At 43.2% G+C, this 26,622-nt stretch overlaps 1 protein-coding gene and 2 long non-coding RNA genes across 4 annotated transcripts; 2 read left to right on the top strand and 1 right to left on the bottom strand.

Moving 5' to 3' along the window:
• Positions 1–1,016: 1,016 nt before the first annotated feature.
• Positions 1,017–2,602, top strand: LOC146690298 (uncharacterized). Of its 2 annotated transcripts, XR_014915765.1 has the most exons (3): positions 1,017–1,400; positions 2,078–2,159; positions 2,338–2,602. It is a non-coding gene; the product is annotated as an uncharacterized LOC146690298 (long non-coding RNA). The 2 variants fall into 2 exon arrangements; XR_014915764.1 differs by lacking the exon at positions 1,017–1,400 and having other exon boundaries at positions 1,946–2,159.
• A 43-nt stretch (positions 2,603–2,645) lies between these two features.
• On the bottom strand, positions 2,646–4,741 carry LOC146690297 (uncharacterized). Its single transcript, XR_014915763.1, has 2 exons — positions 4,085–4,741; positions 2,646–3,212 (listed from the first exon to the last, which is right to left on the bottom strand). It is a non-coding gene; the product is annotated as an uncharacterized LOC146690297 (long non-coding RNA).
• Positions 4,664–26,622, top strand: trim45 (tripartite motif containing 45). The gene is made up of 8 exons (XM_085435341.1): positions 4,664–5,676; positions 7,532–7,820; positions 8,093–8,238; positions 10,230–10,546; positions 23,302–23,431; positions 23,987–24,101; positions 25,238–25,364; positions 26,001–26,622. The coding sequence occupies exons 1-8, from the start codon at positions 5,189–5,191 to the stop codon at positions 26,153–26,155; spliced, it is 1,767 nt and encodes a 588-aa protein (XP_085291467.1). The 5' UTR covers positions 4,664–5,188; the 3' UTR covers positions 26,156–26,622.

Here is a 26,622-nt window from a genome sequence, read left to right as displayed (position 1 = left end):
GTTACATAAAGGAAAACACAAAGCTAAAAAATCAGCCAATAGTTCAACATAATGCAGTGAGTCACATCCCGTATTGTTTTTCAAGTATTTGGTATTGTCAGCTTTTTTCTTTTAGTATTATCTTATTATTATAGTATCATCTATGTATCTGCCTGGTGTCCGGCTGGTTTTGTGCCTTTTGTTACCTGCTTAAATGTGCATATGTCACCTATTTCCATTATTTTAGTTGAGTTATCTGCTCCTGGATTTTATTTCGACTTTACTGTGTTTCAGCAAGATCTCATGTGCAAAACTTTTTCACACATCCACGTTTCACACCGATTTTTAGGAATCGCGTACATCTCCACTAGATTATTGAGGCTGACTGAAAAGGAGAAGTGTGAGCAACACTTCCTTAAGATTAGTTTGTCATCTAGAAACAGCACTTCGAAACTGGAACAAACTTGGCTCACACATTGTTCACAATCTCTCCTCCCTTTTCCTCCTTTGCGTTAAATGTGGCTTCTTCTTCTTCTTTTCTAAGTAATTATGCTTCTTTAATGTTTTTCTTCGGGTGAACTGAATCAGTTGTTAGAAATCCTGGTGCCGTGCTGTAAACACAGCCAGCTATTTTTGGTGTTGATGCCATTGTCCCAAAAGGTGATTTCGTATGTTCCACAGATTATAGGACGACGGGTCATTTACAACAGTTTAAAGCAGCGGTCCCCAACCTTTTTTGCGCCACGGACCGGTCTAATGTCCGACAGTATTTTCACGGACCGGTCATTAAGGTGTCGCGGATAAAAACAACAAAAAATGATACAACCAAGACAAAAACTGTGATATTTTGTAAATAATAAATGCGAATTCACTGTGTAATTGTGTAACTATTTTAGCAGCGTCCTCCTGAAATGCGACAACAACATTCACACCGAACGCGATAGAGGCAGGCAGAGCGTCAGGCTTACATGTAAAGTCAATGGAAAGGCGCGCTGACCCGCGATTGCGGCTCCCGCGAAAATTCGGAAGCAGATTTGCGTCGCGAAAACGCCAAAACGCCTGAAACGCGCGTGAGTGTAGCGCGTTTCAGGCGTTTGACTCGCGAAAAAAACCACGCGCGTGAGTTTATGTGTTGCATTTTGTGCATACACGCGTTTCGCGTCCCCCCGCTCGAGTTGGAAAAATCTGAACTCCAGCGTCAAATCGCGCCGCGACAACCAATCAGGAGCCTGGTGACGTGGCTGTTACCTAGTTCAAAGGGGCAGATCCAGCCAAAGCCCTTTATTCTTCAATAGAAGGAAGGCTAATCAGTGCCGTAGCAAACAACCCGTAGCTGTACGACACCAGCTGCTTTCTGGACCGAGACAGGAATATAAAGGACCGAGCTTGTAGGAAGATATGTAAAGAGATCGGGCAACCTGGTAAGTTCATTCATTTTTCTTAAGTTTTCTCTAAAGTTTTCACTGACCCGGGGAAGCCGCACAAAAGCTAGCAAGCCACCGCTATTTTCCCACTGACGTACAAATACCGTTCTGCTTTTAGGCATGTTGTCATTTAAGAATATATTTTATTGTTTATTAATAAACAGCACACAGTGGTCCCGCTGTTCATCCGTCACTGCCTCTTTTTTTTTCTTTTCATTTTCTTTTTTTTGCACCGGACAGCATTGCATTCTGCAGCCTGATTGACAAATCTGCTCCGTGTCGTGTCTCCTGCGCTTGCCAAATTTATCATGTTTGGTTTTGATAACCATCACGTCCAATAGAAAAAACAGCACAAAAACACCCATAACTATGAGCCTCATTCGGAAATACACACCTGCACCGCGAGGGAAAAAGGCGCACGAAAGTGGCGGGCAGATGAAGACAAACGGCGGCATAATAATACTTTTACGTTTTGCAATCCACAAAGGTTTGCACTTTGAGAATCAATTGTGAGAACTGTGAGTAATGTTCATGTGTGTGTGTGGAAAACAGTGTATAAAGTGCGTGGCCAGGGGCTAGTTATTCTGAGAACCCCTGCTGCAATAAATGAGGGACCACTGTCTACTCTACGATTATTATTTTCAACCTGTTAACATTTAATACTGTATTGATAGAACCAACTGATTCTGCAGCAGAGCATCCCCTGTTGCTTCTCCTGGCTGCCCAGTCCCTGAGCTCCTGCTGCTGCACCCACAGGTATGTACAGCAAGCACTGATACCTTTTTAGTCGGTGGGTTCCCTTGTGATCACCTTTACTAAATATCTACAACCAATCTGATTATATCCTGTTATTGGTTTGTTTGTTTTTTTCAATGTTGAAATTAAAATCTGGTAGCAGCCTTCTCATTTCTTTGTGTTTTGTGCTGTTTTACAGGCCCACAGGGGAGGACGGCTCCGAGGCAGATGAGGGACGGGTCCCAGGACGGTCCATCGGCGGTGGAGCTGGCCATCCTGGTGTCCCTGAAGAGTCCACACCAGTCTCCAATGGAGCATTTCCTCCTCAGCCTTGTTCCTGCTCTGGAGAGCAGCTGGTCCTTTTTATTCCTGTCTCTCTGTAAATTCTTATATTTTATATATTTATGTTTAATGTTTTTCTGTTTGAGAATTCTAATATTATTTCAAATAAATTTTTATAATGACTAATGTCTCAGTTCTACTACACAGCAAATGTTGGCACACAACTTGACACATGTAGAATTTATTTCATATTATACTAATGACAAAATATACTAATACAGTGGGATGCAAAAGTTTGGGCAACCTTGTTAATAGACATTATTTTCCTGTATAAATTGTTGGTTGTTACAATAAAAAATGTCAGTTAAATATCATACAGGAGACACACACAGTGATATTTGAGAAGTGAAAAGAAGTTTACTGGATTTACAGAAAGTGTGCAATAATTGTTTAAACAAAATCAAGCAGGTGCATCAATTTGGGCACCACAAAAAAGAAATGAAATGAATATTTAGTGTATATCAATGTGTGTGTCTCCTATATGATATATGGGGTGCTTTTGTCTGGACGTGCTTCTCATCCAGAGCTGCACAGCACAGAGGGAAGTTCCAGCGCTCCTGGAATCCCTCTGTGATGGACCGCCAGTCTCCAGGTGAAGGCACAGCCATGAAGTCGTCCACTAGACAGTCCCAGGTGGCCGTCGCTGCCTGGGGGGGTGATCTGGCTCACCGTGGACACACCGACTCTGTAACTGAACGCTTGGTGCTGAAGGAGTCCCCGGTGACAAGGAACCTGGACAAAATTGTTCAAAATCAGTATTATGTGTACTGCAGTTACAAAATACATTATTCAAATTCCAAAATACTTTTGTGATGTCAGATTTAAATCACAAAACTTAAATCTTACATAAAACATTTTGTAATTATAAGGATAATAACAAAATGTATATTAGATCATATCTAAAACAGTTGTGTTTTATTTTAACTTTAACATATCATAATTTGATTGGTAGCAACTTTTACCCCTACAGTGAGCCAATCACTCATAATTCCTAAACATGTCAATCAGGTAGGAATGAAGTGAGACATTAATAGAAATAAAGAGTTGTATGTTGACATGTAGCCCTTTCCTTGCTTAAATCATTAATATTTTTGAAAAATTAATCTGTGATAAGACAGCTTATCAAGATAGAACCATGTAACTAAAGATGAACCAAACTGTTCAGTTTTATCTAACTCTGTTTTAATAAAAGGCTGGTGACGCCTGTTATAGTCTGACAGCTGCAGGGATTATATACAAATATTCAACTATACCAGAATCAAACCAGGTCTAAATAAAAAGGAGTGAGTATCACTACAAAGGTTAACTCAGTGGTCCTAATGCTACAGTTTGATATCAGCAAACACCGAGCGCATACATTGATGTGACACCACAGCCATGCTATCATCGCAAACACTGATAACAGCATAAATCGAATTAAATCGGGGCTTGATGAGAGCTTCTGAGTATCACTAGAAATATTATAAAGAGTCGTCTCTGTACCACAGTTTGCTTTCAGTAAACACCGACAGCATTCACTGTTAGCATAGCACATCCATGTTAGCAGTGTGTAACTGGATGGTTTAGCATATTAGCACAGGTATCAATAAAACACTTTTACTAACCTCAGGCAGACGGACAGGCGCTCTGCAGGTGGGATTGAGCGCCTGTAATTGGTGTTTAGGCGGGCGATGCTGGGACCAACGAGGGAAAGCAGGTCCTCAAACTGGCCGACGGTGATAGCGCTGGAATCGGCCGTCATCCAGGCGCAGCTCCTGGAGCAAATGGTGAAACTCACCAAACTGCTCACACCTCTGGAGGACCTGATGGACCCAGGTACGGCGAGGATGTCCTTTACGCCGCTGCTCTGCTCTCCACAGTAAATAGAGAAGGGAGACTCTCTCTTCAAGCGCTAGCTCGACACCTGCCATCTTGCAAAGATACCTGTCTGGCAAAACTTCCTCCCACATCCCTCCCACATTTCCGGTTCACGCGCGTTAAAATATGATATTTTGGGGCGCGATGGATTTTTCTTGGACACGCGTAGAGGTGCGAATGTGCACGCGTCAAGTTAGGGGCGTTTGGGGCTTTTTTCTCGCGCCCATCGCGTTCGGCGTGAACACACCGTAACGTCCTCCTCTCTCCCCCTTAATGCTCTCTGGTCGCTATGGTAACGTAAATATTTCTTTTCAAAATAAGACACAACTACAACACGGGAAAAGACCCAGGCAAACCGAGTTAACGATAAAAACCCTGAAAAACGTAAATTTCACACCCGAGCATCAACTCTCGCGGCCCGGTACCAAACGACTCGCGGACCGGTACCGGTCCGTGGCCCGGGGGACCGCTGGTTTAAATGCAGGCAGTGAGTGGATATATCTTCCACCGTCCTGCCGGTAGATGGGGGCAGTCAAAGTCCCACACTGTGCTGAAGACTTCGGTAAAGTTTTGGACCACCCCGGATAGCCCGGGAGAGGTTTCCTATTGGTCTGCCAATGAGAGAGGTGTCAAATGTCCCATGGAGCAGTAAACTTCTCATGATCAAAAGTGGAGCTTTCGAATGGCCTTTTAATTAATGAATGGGGTGGATTGCCGCAGTGCAGAAAACGTGTGATTTATTATGCAGAAAGGGGATTATACAGAAGTTTCCTTCAGCTCTGACAACTTTTTCGAACTCGCTGGGGTTTTTCCCCCTTTATTCTTGCTCCAGAAATCACCCAAACTGAACAATGTCGCAGTCTGAGCAGAAAGAAACGTCGGAGCAGGGAGCACAGAGCTCTGGACGCGAGCAGAGCGACGTGTTGGTGAATCCCAGAGCGGTGTGTAAGGTGTGTAAGCGCCTGTACCGGGACCCTAAAATCCTGCCGTGTCTGCACACGTTCTGCTCTGACTGCGTCGCTCAGCTGGAGCCGTTTTCGGTGTCTTCACGTATACAACAGGATGTTCCGGAGGGCGGTAAGCGGGACAAACCACTGGAGGCAGACCGACCCGCCGTCACTATCACGGTGCTCTGCCCTGACTGTGACTCAGAGGTAGACCTCCCTCCGTCCGGGCACGTCGGGCTGAGTACCGACCACTTAGCGCTGGACGAAGTATTCGTGGAGACCCTGGAAACGGACGGCCCGCTGGGATGCGACCTGTGCGGAGAAGGAGGTGCTGGGAGCCGCTGCGAGGTGTGCTCCGTCAACCTGTGCGAGTTCTGCTGCCAAGCGCATAGGTACAGTTAGCTCCGAGGCTAGTTTTTAATTCTGTTTTGCTATTATGCCTTGGCTCAGTTTTCTTTATCCCTTCGTACACCCCACATGCTGTTTTTTGTTTATTTGTTTTTTGCTGTCTAATGTATTAAATTAGGTTTTTACCGTGTTTAAAATTTTTAATCTATTACTTCTACTGCTTGATAAAATGTTTGGTTTTCGTTTGAGTCTGTTCCACAGACTGTAAATGGAAGATGGCTATTGCAAAAACGTCATCCATTCCTTTTTGAGATTTCCAAGTGTCAGGCTGTTCATCTTAGGCTACTGTGGCCCTGAGAGGTCAAAAAGCACACTCTGCTGTTTGGTGACAAAAATTTGCAAATTATGCAGCATGTTTTATTCATTAAGACCTGGATCCTTTCTCAATTCTCAAGTACGCGAGTCCGGACTTGCCAAGAACACGATCATGGACACACGATTTGTACAACTGGAACACCAGCGTACTTGATGATGTCTCAGGTCAGGAGTTTTTGCTGCCGTCCCCTCTTAATTTAACTGTGATTAATATGTTATGAAGCTTAACTTAAATCTCAGCCAAACCGATCTACCCAGGAACAAATAAAACACTGAAATAAACCAAACATTAACAATTAGAAATGATCTAAGTGACTTATATATCATGTTTAACCTCAGTAGCGAAATCACTTTTAATAAAAATTGTGTACATGTATGCCTTAATAAAAACAAACAGGTGAGATGTTAGAAGGCTTTTATTTTTATTTTAGTGGACACTCAAAAATTACAATAGACAGCTGCTGGGGTTTGGAAGAGAACTGAACAAATATTTAAAATATAATCTGATCATTTTGAAGCAGCCTTCAGAATCTCCACGTATTAACATGCTGTTCTTCCCGGTGAAAATGTTTCCTCCTGAATTGAAATATATCTCTGTAAACGATGTGCCAGGAGTCCACTGTTCTCACCAGCTCTTGTGATCCTCAACCTCCCGGTCTGCTATGGAGCTGGTTGGTAACAGACGTCTCCGAAATCGGATCACGTTTGGAAATATTTGATAGCTTGATAAATCGAGCAGATCTTTGAAGTTTACACAGCTTCATTCTCGCTTGAAAATAACTTAAAAGTTTATTTTGTGACCCAGAAAGAGTAATATTTAAAAGTTTTTAGCTGCGCTCCTCTGCCATTGCTGCATTTGGGTTTTGGACTAAATGCATTCTGGGATATTTAGCTGTACCCAGTACACACAAGTCACCACCGATGCATGCTCGATAAAACAGGCAGAGCGAGAACACATCCGGAAATTTTTTGCGTTTTCGGCTTGATGCGTACTTTGAATTGGAACAGTACTTGGTCTCCGACTGATGACGTATCACGAGTTAACAAGAACGCAAGTACGCATATCGAGACAGGCCCCTGGAGTTACTGGCTGAGACCATAAACTTTGTATATATTAGGAACTGATGGTGGTTTTCTCAGATACTTTTATTCAACTGGATATTTTGTTTATTTGTTTGTTTGTCTTTTGTGTTTGTCCTAACAGTGGCAAAACACTAATGGTTAGGCGTGACTTATTAAAGGCTGTTTTGTGCTACTCTCTGCACCGCAGTCAGTTACAGTGGAAATTTGAGGGTTTTTTTAAAATATATATTCTGCTTTGAAGAGACTGAGGTTTAAATTGTATTTTACTCTGTTCTTCTTCATCACTAACTGATCTTGTTTACGTATGTCTTCAAGATGGATTCTGAGCCATTCTGTGCACTAACACACTAACACTGTCTGCACAGACAGTAGCAGACATCCTGGGAAATCCAGATCTGTGTTCTGACTTAAAGATGTGCTCATATGTCTGTGTGTCCTCAGACGGCAGAAGCGAACAGCATCTCACTCCATTCAGGCTTTGGAGGAGCTGAAGGCTTGTGGTCGTCTGGTCCGGCCTGTCCTCTGCACCCTGCACCCGGGACAGGAGCTGCGGCTTTTCTGTCAGACCTGCGACCTGCCCATCTGCCTGGAGTGTGCCGCCACGCTGCACCGCGACCACCGCTGCTGCCCCACACGTGATGTTATCAATCGCCATGGGGACCGTATCAGAGAGCTGGTTAACGTGCACCTTCGACCCCGACTCGAGCGACTGGAGGAGTCACTGCAGAAGGTGAAGACTGCCATTTTATTGGGAAGATATACAGACTTTTGAGCCAGTGTCCCAATACCTTCTGTCGTTGCCAGCGCTTCATGTTTACAACAAGTGGCATGAAATTTGGGTAGCTCACAGTTAAACAAAGGGCACCGCCGCTGTCACCTCAGAGGAGAAAAAAAGCCACATACTCGTTCTGAAAACCTGTTCTAGCACAGTTTGTTAAGCTTATTATTTTAAATACCCAGTATCTGCTTTTAGAACTATAATATACATTTCCACTGGCACAGGTGGAAGCATCTCAGGAGACTTTGCAGGCACGAGTTGAGGCCACAGCCAGTGAGGTGAGGGCATTCGCACGAGGTTACGCCAGTGCAGTGGAAGCCCACTGTCTGTCTCTGCTGCGGCGTCTGGAGGAGCTCCGAGTCCAACGGAGGTATGAAAACATGCATACTGACCAGCTTAAACTTAGCGGGGATTTGACGATTCTCTAGATCCTGGGTTTCCCACATTACATTAGATCAGTGGTTCCCGAACTTTTTTTGCTAGGCCCCCCTTTGTTTTACAAAAATGCCCCCCCGCACGCACAAACACAAACACATCCTCCAACCACACACACCCATATTTTGCTCCATTGCGGTTTATTTCACACCTCAAACATTTAGTAAACAATTAAGCAAATACAAGTAAACTGCAATAAATTACAGGTAGTAATAAAATAAACTACTAACTCTTTTACGCTGCGTCCGCACCTACACGGGTATTTTTGAAAACGCAGCTGTTTCGTCCACACGGAAACGGCGTTTCAAATCACCGAAAACTGAGATTTTTAAAACTCCTTTTTTGCGTTTCCGTGTGGACGAGGAATACAGAGTTCGTCACGCAGCGTCAAAGGGATGTGCCTTTTTTCACGTCACGCTGTGCGCCACGTTATTGTTTACATGAGAGGAATTGCAGAAACAAAATACTGTTAATCTGACTATCTGCAGGTTTTACACGCTTACATACACACACAGTTACTGACCCTCCGTTTACAAAGGCAGAGGCGTCACGGTGTGATTATTTTACATGTAGTTGTTTTTTCCTGTGTAATAATATTCAACATTGCTATCAATACATTTTTCAAAAAATGGGAATAAATCGTGGCAGGATCAGCCTGATATTATTTGTATCCCACTATAACTTTACCGTATACAGAGCTAACATCTCCAAAATGTCAGGAGTAGTTAGTCATTACGACAAGTATTTGTGAACTAAAAATTAAGAATGTGAGATCCTGTTTGTCTGTGATTTGAAGAGCCCAGCGCTGCTCCCTACAAAGGAAAGACCAATTCTGCAGGGAGACCTACCTCGGCACTTGTGCAGGTGAAACCAAAGGGCAGACATGCTTCACCATATTTTCTAGTCTTTGGCTTAGAATGAAGTTGGTTTGGAAACATATTCAGCGATGCTTCCTCTCCTGATAGCAGTGTCCAAGCGTCCCCCCCAGGGGGCGGGCCCCACACTTTGGGAAGGTCCGCATTAGATTATGAATAAAACATGAAATTTTGGTGTTTTTCCAGTGGCATTCGCTACCTCATAGTTTTTAGAAAACACAGTTCTCATCAGAATACTGTGCTTTAACCACCGTAGCGCCACATGGCTAGTTGAGAAAGCAAAATGCATAGATGGCTAATTAGCATATCATTACCTTTCCCAAAGCTATTTCTCAAGAGGAGACAGGAGCTTATTGCCACAGCAGGACACAATGCTGTTCATGAATCAATTTCCTCGCACTGCCTAAAGATGAATGAACCACCCCAGGACTGAATAGTTTACCGAGTAGTTACTGATTATGATATAGAGTCGCCAAAGTTGTGGTTAAGATTAACAGGTTATTACAGTTTTGTTTTGTTCTTAGTATTACAACCTCATCAGTGTTTAGATTATAAAGTCAGACCCAGAAAATAAAACCCAGGAAATCTTCTGCTAAGTGTTCGTGGATCCATTTCGACACATTTTTGTGCCAGTATATATAAAAAGTCAATAAGCTGAGCGGCTGCAGTTTCACTGGCAGTGTGTTTGATATCGATGCTGTTGTCTTATTGTCTAATGTCCAAATGCTCTTTTTAGCTGATTCCAAGTGGATGTTGTCTTCACTGGACTTAAAAGTGTTTCTCATTTTGTGAAGCTGTTGACGTACTGTAACCCCAGCGCGTTTGAAATCTCCTGAAACAGAGCTAATTCTGTGTGTTTTGAACTGATCATAACCTTTTAATCACACAAAAATGAACCAGAATTAAACAAGCATAAGCAATCCATTTATTTCTTGAATATTGTAATACAGTAATTATTCACTGCCATGCCACAGAAACCACAGAGAGTCTACCAAGATTACTGTGAGGAAATGCTTTCAACTTTTGCTTGTCTAACTTCTCTGTTTACCAGGAACCACCTCCACTTACAGGGGGTGCAGCTTCAGCAGGCTCTGCTGGACATCCGAGGCAGTGTGGAGTTCGCAGAGCGGCTCCTGAGTTGTGGGTCTGACGCTGAGATCCTCAGTGCCAAAGGAGTGACCTTGAGAAGACTCACCAGCCTGGCAGAGAGGGGTTATGACCCCCACCCAGCAACCGTTGCCCCTGACGATGGCAGCAGTATATCCTTCATGCCCAGGGAACCCGCAGGGGAGGTGGAGGGCTACCCTGTGGTCGGGGTAATCAACTCTAAGACGGTGGATGTCAGCAGGTGCACCATTGAAGGAGAAGGTAAAAGACAGTTTCAACCATGTGTACAGAAGGTTAGGAATCCATACTTGCTTCAATAACACTCTTAAATAAATCACAGCAAACTATTTTCAGGGTCATGTGTACATATTGTATTTTTTATTTTTTTTTTAGTGTTTTTACCGGCGATAAAACCAATTGTTAGTCTGTGCTATGGACAAGTTTGACACCTTTTCTCCACAAATTTAAGCCGATATCACTTTAGCCCCTCCTATTTTTATAAATTCTGCACTGAGCTTTGAGGTCTCCGATATCACTGAAATGCAGCCAGATGTTGCTTATTTTACATTTGCACTCATTTCTTCACTTTTTTCGACACCCTGTGTACCTGGCCTGTACCACTACCACTTGCTGTGTTCAGAACATCTGCCCCGCTTCGTTATTTCACATAATGGTATGATCCTTGTCTGCCTGCATATTATTGGCCGCATTGTGTCCCCATCAAAATAAAGTCTGACCCCTGCCTGCATAGATTCTTAGTAGGGCTGAATAATCGGCTCCCACATACTGACGGGCCATTAATATACATATATACATATGAATTTATCTTGCAGGCCGGATATAATTGTATCATGGGCCAGATGTTTGACACCCCTGCCTTAAACCATATCAGCAACTTTCAAGACTCAAAGATGCAGCATACACAGAAGTGCCAGAAAAGTGCAGTTCCTCAAATTGCCACTTGAGGCTGGCTCCAAAAATCACTCACTTTCCATAGACCTCCATGTTAAATTCCCCATCTTTAGAGCAGAAGTAAACATGTTGACAGCGTGCCACAAAAACTTGTTTTGGTCTCTGTGGCAAATTTTTGTACTTCATGACAACCACGCAGGTGAATTTTTATGCAAGTCACCCATTTTAATTGTGTTAAAGGTAAAATTTGTGCCTTACTGGACTGTTTTGAGTTATAGTTGGGTGACATTTCGTGTCATTCCGAATTCAGTTTTTTTTTTTAAAAAAGACAGTAAATCTGATTAAAGCATGTTTTAGGTGGACAGATCCCACATAATGTCTCAGTAAATTACAAACACCATGCTAACCAGACTACCTCCTGGGCTGCCCTCTTACCCAAATACATTCATGCCAAGTTTAAAGAAACAGACAAAATGTCAAACTGAAGGTTTTAAAACGTTAATCTACAAACAAGTCATCATAGTGACTGTGTCCGTCTTTTATATACAGTCTTTGCCTAAAATGACTCATTGCATCATCATTATGACCATTGTTTTATTATTGTAAGTCTGTTATGTACAGGTCTTGGGTCATCTTCCATTTAGATTTTCCTAGGAAAATTGGAAATGGGTACAGTGATTTATTGAAACACATACAAATACCCCCTGAAAATACAGTATGTAAGGCAAAAATAGAATTTGTACAATTCTCACAAGCTTGAAATTCAGTAACGCTGAGGTTCAGGCTGTGGGGAGCCCCATCCATGACTGATAGTGATGCATTATATGTTTTTCTATGCAGGTATGCATACTGCATTTGCACTGTTTGTGTCATTGCTACACAATGACACCATTCCCAATCAGACGCTTTCCCAGTTGTACTGCATTGGGGATCAGAAATGTGATGATACTTTTCTGTGTTCATAATTCCATTCATTTCCACAAGTTTCCAAAAGCCACTGGCTGAACTGCAGTCATAAACCTGTAAGCACATCCTGTTTTAGCTTTCCCCCGACCTCCTCTGTACATAGCGACGACCATTTGAACCAATAATCTCTCGTTTAGATTCATCGCTTCATCAGATCTGATTTTCAGTCCAGTTCTTACATTAGCCTTTTTCCCCGTTTCCTTCCTTAAAAATGGCTTCTTGACAGCCACTCTTCCACTGAGTCCACATCAGGACTTTTGCACAGTATTGTAAGTTTAGCTTTGAGTTTGCTAAAAGCTAACTCGACTCTTTTACCAATGACTTTTTCTTTGTTCTAACATGAAAACAGCTTTAGGCATTTCTGTTTTTATATTCAAGGAACCAGATGACCTGAAGCTGAGAGTCACATGAACTGAGTAATATTTTAAAAGAGTGTGTAACAGTGACAAAAGCAAATTCATTTAAACTCAGAACTCTTGTTTTTCTAGCCACATCAGTTTAGAGACCGAAGGTTGGTGTGAGGCAGAGACGACAGTACAGACTCATGCAGCACATAAAGACTGTTGTTTTGTCTCTGGGGACTTTGGCTTAAAGGCAGAAATTCCTTCTGGAGTGAAGGAATGTTTAGGTGACTGAAGAGGCCTGCAGGCAGTGCACAAACATAACAGGGACACATGCAGTGTTGGAGGAACGGGGATCAGCAAGAGTACAGGGCAGCTTTTGAGCGACAGAATATTTACGACTTTCCTTTTGTGTTAAAATGTTTTATAATAGAGGAGAAGCATGCACACGGGGAAGGTTTGCTTGCTTTTCCTTTTGTTTAAATGATTGCTTCTACTGCTGTCCTTAGTAAGTTAACAGTTAATCAGAAAACTAATGTGAGGAGACAGAAATATGCCCAAAGGTTCTCCTTGTGACAGTCTGTGTGATCTAAATCACCTCATTTGTTATTGTAGAAATAATCATTTGCGCATCAGTTGATTATGCAAACTGCAGCCCTTATTCATTGCTCAGAAAAGCACCCAGGTACTGCCACAGTTCCCATCCTTCCACCACACATATGCAGACGCAGCAAGCAGGAGATTTGTAGCAGCGTTTCTCTCTCTGTCCCAGAGCTCGGATTAAAGCAGTGTTTACTTGTGATAAATGGGAAACCAAAGCAAATTTGGACTTCTTTGTTGAGTCTCGTTGGTATCCAAGAGCCGCTGCCAATGTTTGCCAAAGAGTCAGTCTGCCATGTGATGTCAGGCAGTCTGTTTGTGTGGGGGCTTGCTTGGGTCTGTATTAAAGTCGTGTGTACTGCATTAGATGTAGAGCCGTACACAGCTCTCTGGTCCCTGCAGCAACCTCTTCATTTATCCAGCTTTACTTTGGGCTGACTTCGGTTGCTAAAGCTTCTACGTTTTTTTCCTCCAGATTGAGGATCAATGCATCAGATAAACCAGCTTTTTCCAGCTTTAAGTTGTTTATTCTTCCCAAATTGACTGCAATCAGTTTAACACAGTGTGACACTCTCAATTTAGGGGTTCAGATTTCAGTCTTGAGTATAGGAAAGTGGACATCCCAGAGGCTTACCAACGATTATCCCCTCTTTGTGCGAAAAGAAGATTTGAAGTGTTGAAATGGACTGCAAGACTGAGCAGCACAGGTGAATTGTGGGTGAGAAGTAGGGCTGGGCCATATTATACCGTTCACGGTAATACCGGTATAATGTTAGGCAACGATAGGAAAATGACATATCGCGATAGAATGGGAGTAAAACGCGCATGCGCGGTGCCTTTGTTTTCATACGCACATGGCCGATTGTTGAGTGAAACAGATGAACCAGAATTGGTTTGTAAAAACGGTGCAACTTCCGTGATGTGGAACTGGTTTGGTGTTTGTCTGTCAGATACACAACAAAGCACATTTTTTGCAGAACATGCAAGCGGCCGTTGTTATTGTCATATTTGTCGGACTAAGATGCTCTTAAATCTGGGAGTAATCTGGGTCCTAAACTCAGTATTCTTCAGGTCAAACAACACTGCAGCATCACTTAGAGTTAAAAACTGTCTAAATTCTTTCATCTTTAATAAAACGATCAGCATTGCTGCTTTACCAGGTGTAACTATAAAGTTTAACTTCCAGGCATCCATGAAAACAAAAGTTATTACATTTAACGGAGTTAGAAGTTAGCAGGAAGCTAGCGGAAGTTAGCTCGCTAGTTTCGCTAGTTACCTAAGCATGATATAGCATGTTCTGACTGAGAGATTTCTGAAAAAAATCAAACGTACAGCTCTGCTATCACTTCCAACATAAATGAAGACAGGAAACTAAACAGCAGTGACGTTTGTAGGGTTACTGAAGTTGGGCTAGCTGGTATATAATGATGTGCTACGTGATCGCTAGCGACACAGCTATGTTAGCATAACATAAACAGTGAAGCTGGAGGACAAACACTAACACTTTTCCACTTATAAAAGTTAACGTGAAGGTTCTTCATGGTTAGAGACAAATGCAATCGCATGGCAGGATGCTGTAAACGGACCAAACTTCAGTCAGGAGAACAACTGAGATAATCCATCCACAATGCGAGGTTAGTCATTAATATACTGCAACAACATGGGAACAGAGCAGCTGCCAGAGAATTCAACATTAATGAATCAATGGTACAGAAGTGGAGGAAGCAAGAAGAATGAGTTTAATAAAGTTTGATTTATCTGACTGCTTTGTTTCGCTTAATGTGCCTTATAATCCCGTGCACCTTATGGTCTGAAAAATGCGTACTGCACACTGCAGTTTAATGTTGCAAAGCACCTCTTTTTAACTTCAGTGGATATTATACATGGTTATGCTCAGGATATGTCAGCCCATTTCTACTGGAAATGCCTTTTGGTTAAACTTTCAGCAAGGAATTTGCATTTGCACTGTTACATTTTTATAAAGCTTTAATGTACATAAAAACCAGCTTCTTGTTTAAGTGAAAATAAATGGAAGGTTGTCTTTTTGCGCTAGTAATGTTGTGGAGTTGTATTTTGTCTCGCATCAATTATATCGTCGGTTATATCGTTATCGCAAATTTTCAAATATATATCGTGATAAATATTTTTGGCCATATCGCCCTGCTCTAGTGAGAAGAGCTGTGTCTTTAGTGGTGACAGCTGCTAGTACTCAGCTTAGCAAGAAGACGAACAGAGATTCACAGATAATGCAACCGTATGTTCAATCAATTTACTGTCAAGACGCACCTAACTTACCCCTCTGTCCGCTCAGCGCCAATGCCACTTTATATGTGCTGAAGAGAGTGCTGAAAGGTTGGATGAAACAACCCTCTCAGCACTCCCTATTTATTTTTATTTGTATTAAATCTTTTAATATTGGTGTACATCAGAAATAATTATATGTTGATAATGATAAAAATCTGTAATAGACCAGTATCAGCTCATATTAGCTAAGCTATATGTAACTTAGGCTCCACTGAAATGCAGTGTTTAGGTTAAAAGTACTATATAAATACAGGCCATTTTACCATTTAAAATGGGAAGATGTTATTTAAAAAAATAACTGCAAAAATCTAACGTAAAGACATTTAAATATATTGCATGCAGATAAAAACTCTGGCGCCCAAGAAGAGGTTTTCACCTTTCACCAAGGAATCAGTAAGCTAAGTGTACTCTTACTGTTTCCATAGGAATAAAGAAGGTCCATACTAACCAGGGGCTGCTAATCTAATCCACTAATCATCAGGAAGAAAAGCAGCAGTTTGGGCAATTTACTAGTCCGAAGTGCTGGGTATTTCTGGGAAGGGTTATAAATGTATTTCCAAAGAGTTCAAAGTCAATCATTTTGCAGTGAGAAACATTATTGACAAGTGGAAAACATTCAAGACAGTTCCAGGTTTTTCCAGGATGTTCGTGCATTGCTTGGAGAAATTGAAAAATAACCTGAGTGCTACATCTCAGTCCTCAGCTAACGTGTCAAAATTCATAAAAGTACAATTAGAAAAAGACTAAACAAATATGATTTTATTGGAAGGTTTGCAAAGTTTCATCAGAAAAGACCACAAGACTTCTGGAACTGCACAATGGTGGAGGGGTGTTGATCTGCGCTTCCTTGACCTTGCAGGCAGTCAGAAGCTAATGAATCATGCAGTGTTCTTACTTTTTGCATAGAGTCTTATGAAAACTGTATATTCCCTGTATATGCAGACCAGTCATGCTCCCATTGTGTATTCACCCCCAAAGGCCCAGTTTGAGCCAGGAAAAACCCTGACACTGTGTATTCATGAATTCTCTTTGTCATTTTCGTTAGTTAAAGCAATTTAAAAGGTGTCCATTGAAGTCTTTAAATAATTGGGTTTTCCTGACCAGCATAATAACACAAATATTTAAAATGTCTTGATAATAAATATACTTTTGGTCGTCAGCTTCAGCCCCACTGCTGCACACGCTGGGCGTACAGGCCCAAGTGCCAGAGGGGGCACGTAAACATGCATGTGATCATCATGATCCAAATGATGAATAATTCCATCTTGAGATTAGGCATAATTGCAAAAGTCATCTGTACACAATACAATGTATACAAACATGAAAAGTAACCATGAGATCACTCTCACACAACTCTGTCATGTTAGTCAGATTCACCCTGGGTCCACCTCGAGCAGCTTTCTGCGAGTGAAATTAGAAGAATATAAATGTTGTGTCTGAGCATCAAGTTCAGAGAGCACACGTGTCTTCTTGGTGTGGCTCATATATAGCAGAAATTTAAAATCAGGACCTTTCAACTTCAGCAGGAGTCCCGTAACGCAATAGTGCTGCACCGTTATTAACGACAGCTCGGCCCCTTAACCAGTACTCCCATTCATCATCAGTGAAGGAGCCGCTGGAGTTAGTTCCATTAGCATCCAAACAGCTCTCCCTGCAGCTGCTGGAAAACACTGAATAATAACAAATGAAAACACAGCGTGGGATCATTTGTTATCAAACTGCTAATGGACTCTGACGAGCAGGCGCAAAGCGGCATTAATCATTGGAGTGAACACAGGTGATGCTCGCTGTAACACGACAGAAACAGCTGATGAATATCTTGAACGAGACAGCGGAACAAGTTAATGAAATGCTAAATAATGACGCAGAGGTGTTTGAGAAATTCGACAATGCTGAAGTCCAGCTGCACCTGAAGTCCCCTCCACATGCAGTTCGTTCATCTGGACACTGACCTGCGTAAGCGCTGAGCGGAGGGCTGTATTGAAATTGTGATCGTGCATCTGTGTGACTGAAACCTGTAGAGGCACAAGACAAATGTCCAGGTGTCTCAATGTCGTAGTGTGTCTGAATGATAAAGTGCCTCATTTATTCTTTGTAGGGTTTTTTTGTCCTTCTTTGTACTGTTACCAACTTTTCTCTACCTTGAAACATCTTTTCTGGGTGTTTGTGTGTCTGTGTGCTCTTGCCATTTGTGAAATCTCTGCATATGAAGAGGTTGTGTCCATGTATTTAACCTTTACACATCATAAATAAACCGATAAACAAGATGCCTCCAAACTCCCAGGTTAAAATGCTCCAACGTACCAGCATGAAAAAGCATGTTTACAGAGTGATAGGTTGTGTAAACCATCATATAAATTGTATGGTTGGTGATTTTCTTTATAGTTCATTCATTTGGACACCGGGATAGTTTGGGCCATTGACAGGTGTGCTGACACAGGCGCTGTAGCTCAAATGTTGCCTCCTAGGCTTCATGCTACAGTCACACTAGGGAAAACAGTAGTTGGAGACTGAAGCGCAGCTAAATTTATTGCTTTGCACTTCAAAGCAACCATTTCAAAGGCAGCTCACCATCAGCTGCTGTCTTCAAAGCAGCAGTGGTGCATCAAGACGGCAATAAAATGGCAAGAAGACAGAGTCAGAGTCTACTCTCTGTCAGGTTTTGATTGAATGGGGTCTATTTGTCAACTACATGCAATCTATCTGGGATCAAATGGCAATCAACTGTAATAAATCACAAATCTTTTGCCACCTGTTGCAAAACTGTTCCTGTGAACATGAAGAGAAGTTTGCATTAAACAAAATTCACATTAACTTACATTTAGTCCACTCAGAAGCTCGTAGATTTGAAGTGTGAAATTTAAAATTTCCTTGATAAATAGTGACGTAATTGCTTCAGGACAGCACTTCAGTGGCAAAATTCTAAATGTGACTATGGTGCTCGGTGTCCTTGCTTTTATATAGGACTAGAACCAGATTAGAACCAGTTGAGTCCGCTAGTGCAAAGAGATGCAGACAAGTTGTGCTCATCATCAGCCCAGAGTGACTGTTTGATCACAGAGTGGTGTCAGTCAGTCTGCCATTCTAGATTCAACGGCAGTTACTGCAGAGCATCGTTACCTCCCACCAGGTAACCAGCTTCTGATCACAAGTCATCGGCTTTATCTGTTTTATCAATTTGTAGTTGGTCACTGAATAAAAATAAAACAATTAAATGACATCACCATTATTAACCACCTTTCCTGGAAGGGCTGTTCTGTATAACGATATATATCGGATGACGATATGAAAACGTCTATCGTTTCATTTTACACTATCATTTGTTTCGTGGTGTCGCAAAATAAACTGTTTATGGCAAAAAAAAAATTCATCATTTTGATGGTCACTGTGTAGAATTTCTTAAGTTCTATCTTCCTCTTATATTTAATATAACCACAATACAGACAGACAAGCAACTCTTTTTATGCGTTGCCATTAGCAACAACGACGGTAAAACCATTGTTTGACTCTGCCGTCCACTTGTTTATTTTCTACATAAACCTTTCACAATAAAACTGAAGATCCTGTTGAGAGTTTTCAAAATAAACTGAATCACATGAAATAGTTTGTAAGAGTGTTTACGGACAAGAAGCTAAAAAGAGCTGTCAGGTGTAATAAATAGAAAGAAAATTGCGGCCATTTCAACTTTAGTAACACGACGCCCAGCTGAAAACACTTCACGCGAGTCGAGTTACCCAAGATTCATAGAATTTACAGAAAATGTAAAATTTTTGTGATATATATCATTGTCAGGACGATAAATGTCTTATATCGGGATATGAGATTTTGGTCATATCGCACAGCCCTGTTTCCTAGTCACAACCAGACTGCCATTCTGTTTTTATTCTAGTGTGGCTGAGCCAGCAGTGAGCCCCTAAACCTGACCTCTGCACTGTGCTTGTGGTGATTCTTAGTAGAAATCTATAAAAATATGACCGCTGTGACGTACAGCCTTAGCTGATAACTTCGAGCACCATTCTTTCCTCTAAATACGATAACTTTTAGGTCTAAAAATATAGAAATATATATACACATAATTTCCAGCGGTAACAACAGTGAACAGGCTTCAGAATGCTGAGTCCAAAACCAGTGTGTTATGTTACAGTGGTAATCTTTTATATAAAGTTTGTGGAAGATCCCTACATCAACTTATGACTGCGTACTTTTGTCCTGGTGCTCTTTTCACTAATGGGCTACATCTCTGAGCTGTAATTAAGGTAAATGATAATGACACAGGCAACTTTGTGGCAGTTTGGGACGGCCATGTTTTTTCAGCAACCTCAGGACTCAGCCTTCTGTTGACCCGTGGTACACTTTTAGTCAAGCGGTAGTTTTTTGTTACTCAGCGCAGTCTTCGGGATTCAAATTAAAGATGGCGCCGGTGAGGTCGGCTGCCGTCACGACTGCTCCGACCACTTTTTCTTTGTCTTTGTTTTTTAAGTTAGTTTTCAGCGTTTCTAAATCGGCAAAATCATCACCATTGGGTACATTAGGTATGACAGTGACACTCTGTTTCTATTGGTATACAATGTACTCACAATTCGAAGTTTTTAACTCCGGATCCGAGCTGGCCGAGTGAGATCTCGAGGGAGAACAAAGGGAAGCGGCGGCGGCCTAGAGGGAAGCGAGCCGGCGTCAGGAACAGGCTGAGAGCTCGTGCACACCGCACACCTCTGCCTAGCATCCTGCTCGCCAACGTCCAGTCACTGGAGAACAAGCTTGACGACCTCAGGGCCAGGATAAAGTTCCAGAGAGACATTCGGGACTGCAATCTCCTCTGCTTCACCGAGACATGGCTGAACCCAGCGGTGCCGGACCACGCCATCCAGCCGGCCGAGTTCTTCTCGGTTCACCGCATGGACAGGACACGGGACTCGGGGAAGTCAAGGGGAGGCGGCGTGTGTTTAATGGTGAACAACAACTGGTGCAACAGTGCGAACGTTGTTCCTCTCACACGCTCCTGCACACCAAATCTGGAACTACTGTCCATCATGTGTCGTCCTTTTTATCTACCTCGGGAATTTACATCGGTCATTGTAAGTGCCGTTTATATTCCACCACAAGCGGACACGGTCACCGCCTTATGCGAGCTGCATGAGGCACTCACACAGCACCAGACACAACACCGGGACGCTGCGCTTATTGTGACGGGGGACTTTAATAGCGCCAACCTCAAACGCGCAGCGCCGAACTTTTATCAACACATCACCTGCCCCACCAGGGGTGAAAGGACACTGGACCACTGCTACACTACGGTCAAGGACGGCTACAAGGCACAATCCCGCCCCCCGTTTGGCAAATCTGATCACGCCGCCATCTTCCTCATGCCAAAATACAAACAAAGGCTGAAACAGGAAGTTCCGGTTCAGAGGAAGGTCGCGCGCTGGACGGATCAATCGGTGGCCGCGTTACAGGACGCACTCGATGACGCAGACTGGGGCATGTTCAGAAACAGCTCCGACGATGACGTCAACGTGTTTACGGAAGCGGTTGTGGGATTCATTGGGAAACTAGCGGATGATACCGTGGAGACAAAGACTATCACAACGTTTCCCAACCAGAAGCCGTGGGTGGATAAAACCATCCGCGACGCTCTGAGATCCCGCACCGCTGCCTACAACACGGGACTCATGACGGGGGACATGGACCCGTACAAAGCCGCGTCATATAACGTGCGGAGGGCGGTGAAAGAGGCGAAGCAGCGCTACGGGAGGAAACTAGAGTCACAACTCCAACAGAGTGACTCTAGGAGCCTGTGGCGGGGACTAAGGACAATAACGGACTATAAAGCACCAACAACCGGTATGACGAACGCGGCCGTGACTCTGGCAGACGAGCTGAACACTTTCTATGCTCGCTTCGAGGCTGCAGCTAAGGTCTCCAACAATGCTAGTGTTAGCGGCGCTAACGGCTGCAGACAGGAAGATACTGCCAGCACCGGAAACGTGCTCGTCATGAAGTAAGGAGAGCCTTCAAGAGAGTGAACACCAGGAAAGCAGCAGGACCAGACGGCATCCCAGGTCGTATCCTAAGAGACTGCGCATACCAGCTAGCTCCTGTGTTCACTGAGATATTCAACATCTCTTTATCTCAGTCGGTGATCCCCACATGCTTCAAAGAGTCCATCATTGTTCCTGTCCCGAAGAAACCCCACCCTGCTTCTCTCAATGACTATCGCCCTGTAGCCCTCACCTCAGTAGTGATGAAGTGCTTTGAACGCCTGGTCAGAGACTTCATCATTTCTTCACTACCAGACACACTGGACCCACTACAGTTCGCTTACCGTCCAAATCGTTCCACAGACGATGCCATCTCTCATCTCCTCCACACATCACTCACTCACTTGGACACTAGAAGGGGGAATTATGTTAAAATGCTCTTCATAGACTACAGCTCTGCATTTAACACCATAATTCCCTCCACACTCACCACCAAGCTGGAGCATCTGGGACTCAGCTCATCTATGTGTCAGTGGATCTCCAACTTCCTAACTGGCAGACCACAGGCAGTAAGGATGGGCGGACATGTCTCAGCCTCCACCACTCTCAGCACTGGAGCCCCCCAGGGGTGTGTTCTGAGCCCCCTGCTGTACTCTTTGTACACATATGACTGTGTGGCCACTACCAGCTCCACCACCATCATCAAGTTTGCTGACGACACCGTCGTGGTGGGCCTGATCTCTGATAACAACGAGACGGCCTACCTGAAGGAGATTAGGAATCTGGAGAACTGGTGCCAGAGGAACAACCTCCTTCTAAACGTCAGTAAGACAAAGGAGCTGATAGTGGACTTCAGCACTAAGCAGGAGAGGAACTACCAGACCCCCGTCATCAACGAGTGCCCAGTGGAGAGAGTGGACAGCTTCAAATACCTCGGAGTTCACATCACGCAGGACCTGTCATGGTCCTGTCACATCAACACCGTGGTGAAAAAGGCCCGACAGCGTCTCTACCACCTCAGACGCTTGAGAGACTTCCAACTGCCCTCCAAGGTGCTCAGGAACTTTTACTCGTGCACCATAGAGAGCATCCTGGCGGGAAACATCTTAACCTGGTTCGGGAACAGCACCATGCAGGACAGACGAGCTCTACAGAGGGTTGTGCGGTCAGCTGAGCGCACCATCCGCTCCGAGCTCCCTGACCTGCACTCAATCTACAGCAGGCGGTGCTGGACCAAGGCCAGGAAGATCGTGAAGGACCTCAGCCATCCCAACAACAGACTGTTCTCTCTGTTGAGTTCAGGAAAGCGATTCCGCTCCCTGAAGACCAACACAGAGAGACTGAGGAGGAGCTTCTTCCCGCAGGCGATACGGTCTCTCAATCACACCACCACACAGTACTGACCCACACATACAGTTCTTACACACACACTGGACTTTCTGGACTTTGGTTTTGCACAACACTGGTCACTATATTCTTCATTTCCGGTTAATACTTGTACAGCTGCTGTTATTGTGTATATATTTATTTATATTTCTTCATACATTCTTATATAGTTCTATATTGTGTATTTTGTTGTACAGTTATTTTATTTTCAACTTTAATTTATATATTTTATCTTATTCTTCCCAGTTAAATTTACCCTTCATTCTAATTTGTGTTGTACAGTTATTTCATTTTTAACCTTAATTTATATTTTATTCCTTCCTAGTTAAATTTACCCTTTTTAATTTTTCATATTTATTTCCTATCTTATTCATAGCCTTTTCCTTTTTTGTTCTCTTTAGGTCACGAGCAGTTGTCCAAGCATTTCACTACATATCGTACTGTGTATGACTGTGTACGTGACAAATAAAATTTGAATTTGAATTTGATTTGAATTTGATTCTAACCTTTAACCCTGTGTTGGTCACAGGCCTGCAGGAAGGCACGGAGGGCCAGTTGGGCCACTTCACCCTGGTGTGCCGAGACTCAGCTGGAGAACAGTTGGCGCGAGGTGGAGAGCACGTCCTCGTGAGCGTCGTTCACACAGAGAAGAAAAACTGGTGAGTGGGGGGACAGCGTGTGGCGTGCCTGGTCAGCATTTTAACTCTGAGCATTTCTGACTCAGCAAATCATACAGAAGACACATTTAGTTAAAAAATTGACCTGCTTAGAACAGGTCATCAGAGTACTCTAAGCCTGAGTGCTGTGCTATTTTTGTTACTTGGGTTGAAAGAGGCACACTCTTATTGACCTCCGTAACATCACATGAATCATTTTTATTCACATTCACGATCAAACAGTGTGTAACTTTGAAAACAAGGGCAGCAATATCAGGAAGGCTAGTAGCTGTTTAGTATCTGCCAGCACAGCCGTCTGATCCATGAATGTCTTTGAGTTATTATTTGGATGTCTGAAATAAGTTAACCTTCAGACTGAGAGGCTGATATACATCAGAGTATGACTCAAAGCTCGGACAGGTCATCCATGCTCTCAGAATGAGCAGATTCAGAATCCAGCACTGATGTTTTGAGAGCAGTTTACATCTATGAGCTATCAGTTGCGGTTTTAAAGTGATATTTTATATTATTAATAAAATGTTTTTTATTTTCCATCAGTAAAGTGGAGACGACTGTGACTGACAACAGTGACGGGTCCTACAGTGTGTCATACACACCACAGCAGCCAGGAGCGTACTCTGTGTGGGTTTGTGTCAAAGCCCAACATGTCAAGGTATTTTAAACTAAAGTGTCGAGACTGTAAGTTTTAATTTGGTTTGTTTCTCTTACGCCCCGTCTAAGGGGCCAGGATACAAAATGAGATGGGGACAACAAACTTACCCAAGACTCAAGCAGCCACAGTTTTTTCACAGTTTCATAATTAAGGCCATCTTCAGTTGATACATGGGTACACACTTTCACTTCCTGGGGTTTGCCTACAAGTTTACACTATAACAAAAGAGGCTAAAACTGCTTTAGCCAACACAGTGCGGTTGCTGTACACTTGAAAACATCATGAATTAACTTCAGTTTCATGAAATGATGTGATCAGTTTTAGATATTTAGAGATCTCCAACTCAGACGCTCTCATACAGAGATGCAGGCCATCACCTCCTTTATATAAAGGGATTACCCAAAGATGTTCACTAGATATACCTGACACAGGTTCCACACAGACACCAGCAGCAAGGATGCCAGCAACCTCCACGACCTTCTGGTTCGGCCTCGTGGGCAACCCTTATTCTGCTGTGGCCTCCTCAGGCTGCCTTGCAGCTTCCTTCTGTGAAGGTCGGACGTCTTTGTCCACCAACTCTGCACACAGAGAGGCCTTCAGCTCTGCTTTACAAGCACTACAGAGCATTTGAATGTCACAAAAAATAGCCACTGTAAGTAAATCTGCCCCCAAAATATCTATGGAAAGAATTACCCCACACACTAAAGAAAACAAAAAACACACACACAAAATAACCGCCAAGCAAGAAAACCCGAGGACAAGCCCCCGTCTCATCTAGGAAACCATCTAGGAAAGCCACTCCATTCGCAGCCAGGCACCTGCAGAGTCTAATTAGTTTCCTCTTCTTTATATAATATTTACATGTTGAAACAAAAATATAATCGCTGTCGAAACAGTTTGAAAACAGTAGCTGCGTTTCACAGCTGAGATATGAATTATTGAAATAATAAGCTGACTGCTAGACGGAGCCGTGGCCTTGCTAGCAGTGCACAGCTCGTCACTTCAGGGCTCTACATCCTCCTGACAAATCAAGTTATTATGCACAACGTTGTCCTTATTAAGCAAGAAGAATCCCTGTAACGGCTCTTGTGCCAACCGACACTGGTTGACTGCCTCTGTGCTGTCTGTCTCTGCAGGGCTCTCCATTTGTTCTGAATGTGAAGAGGAAGTTCAGGCGTCACAGAGGGACGTTTCACTGCTGCTCCTTCTGCTCCAGCGGAGGAGCCAAAGAGGCTCGCTGTGGCTGCCCGGGAACCATGCCAGGTACGCAGCAGATAACTTTCATATGTCCTGTCTGAAGGAGCAGGTGTACAGTGAACAAACTTCGGGGTACACTGTGCTGTTGACTAGAACACACAGATGAAGAACAAAATTAAGTTAAGATTTTCACAGAATCTCGGCACCATCATCTGTGCACTTTGTGTTTTTAAGCTAAACCAGCTTTCCTTACACTCTCTGTGTTCTATTATATTTCAGGTTATTTGATTCATAAAAGAAGCAGGTGTTTGAAATATAGTTCCTTAGCATCACACATGTCTTTTGTGTGTAATTTGAGTTAAATAGAGACAGTTGCTGTTACTGAAATGTTTCCCGTCACTATGGAAATCATTGTTTCTCTCTGCATTTACTTACACTCTGAAATATGTTCAAAGCCACTGTGGTAAATGTAGGTAAACGTAGACCTATTACAGACTGATAAACTGGAAAAACAAATTTTCATATGAGCTGGCGATAATTAAAGTACAGATGTAATCATTCTATCCACACCTGCTATAATTCAGCTCCAAAATCTCTGTCTAAAGGAGCCTGTAAGCAACGAATGAGGAAAAAGCTTAAATCAGTCTTTTGTATTTTGTCTCTCATCATTTCATCTGCCATCGAATGTCCGTCTGACTGCAGGAGGATTTAAAGGCTGCGGTCATGGTCATAAAGGACATCCCGGGAAGCCTCACTGGTCTTGCTGTGGCAGCACCACGGAGCAGTCGGAGTGTTTGCCCCAGAGCGTGCTGGCTGCCGTTTCCCCTCGCAGCCACCTGCGAACTGTGGAGCTCTGAGGCGACGCAGAGCCGAGACCTGTCAGGACGATGCGGTTTCATAAAAAGATGGCAGAAATGGAAAGGTTAGAGCTGCGGGGAAGTAACCTTGAGGTTGTCGGCGTAAACCTTGGACCAACTTGAAAAGGTCAGACAAGGGAAGTGAAAGTAACCTAGTGAGGCAGGACATCAGAGTCACTGCATGTCGGGCTTAATGTGATACAGTATCCAGCCAGCTGCTAGAGACTAACAAGGGACACAGACAGTCCTCTGTGTAGTCCACATTGTAAAAGTGCCTTTATGTGTCGGCTTATCATGCTCACGCTGGAGGAGAAAGGAGAAAGAAGAAGCATCGATCACAGCAGGACAGAAATGTGCTTAAAGCCTTTCTGAAAGGAAGCGGAGCAACAGCTGACAGTTTACAAGTTTTTAACCTTTTAATCAGCTCGGAAGTTCTGAGGTGCTGAAATAAATTTTTGATTCATGAT

Source organism: Copadichromis virginalis, linkage group LG16 (assembly GCF_057382275.1).
Source record: "Copadichromis virginalis isolate Kocher_CV1m ecotype Utaka linkage group LG16, C_Virginalis_male_GT1.1, whole genome shotgun sequence".
Taxonomy (NCBI): Eukaryota; Metazoa; Chordata; class Actinopteri; order Cichliformes; family Cichlidae; genus Copadichromis; species Copadichromis virginalis.
Note: the sequence above shows the minus strand (reverse complement) of the source record. Positions and strands in the feature narration are given on the sequence as shown.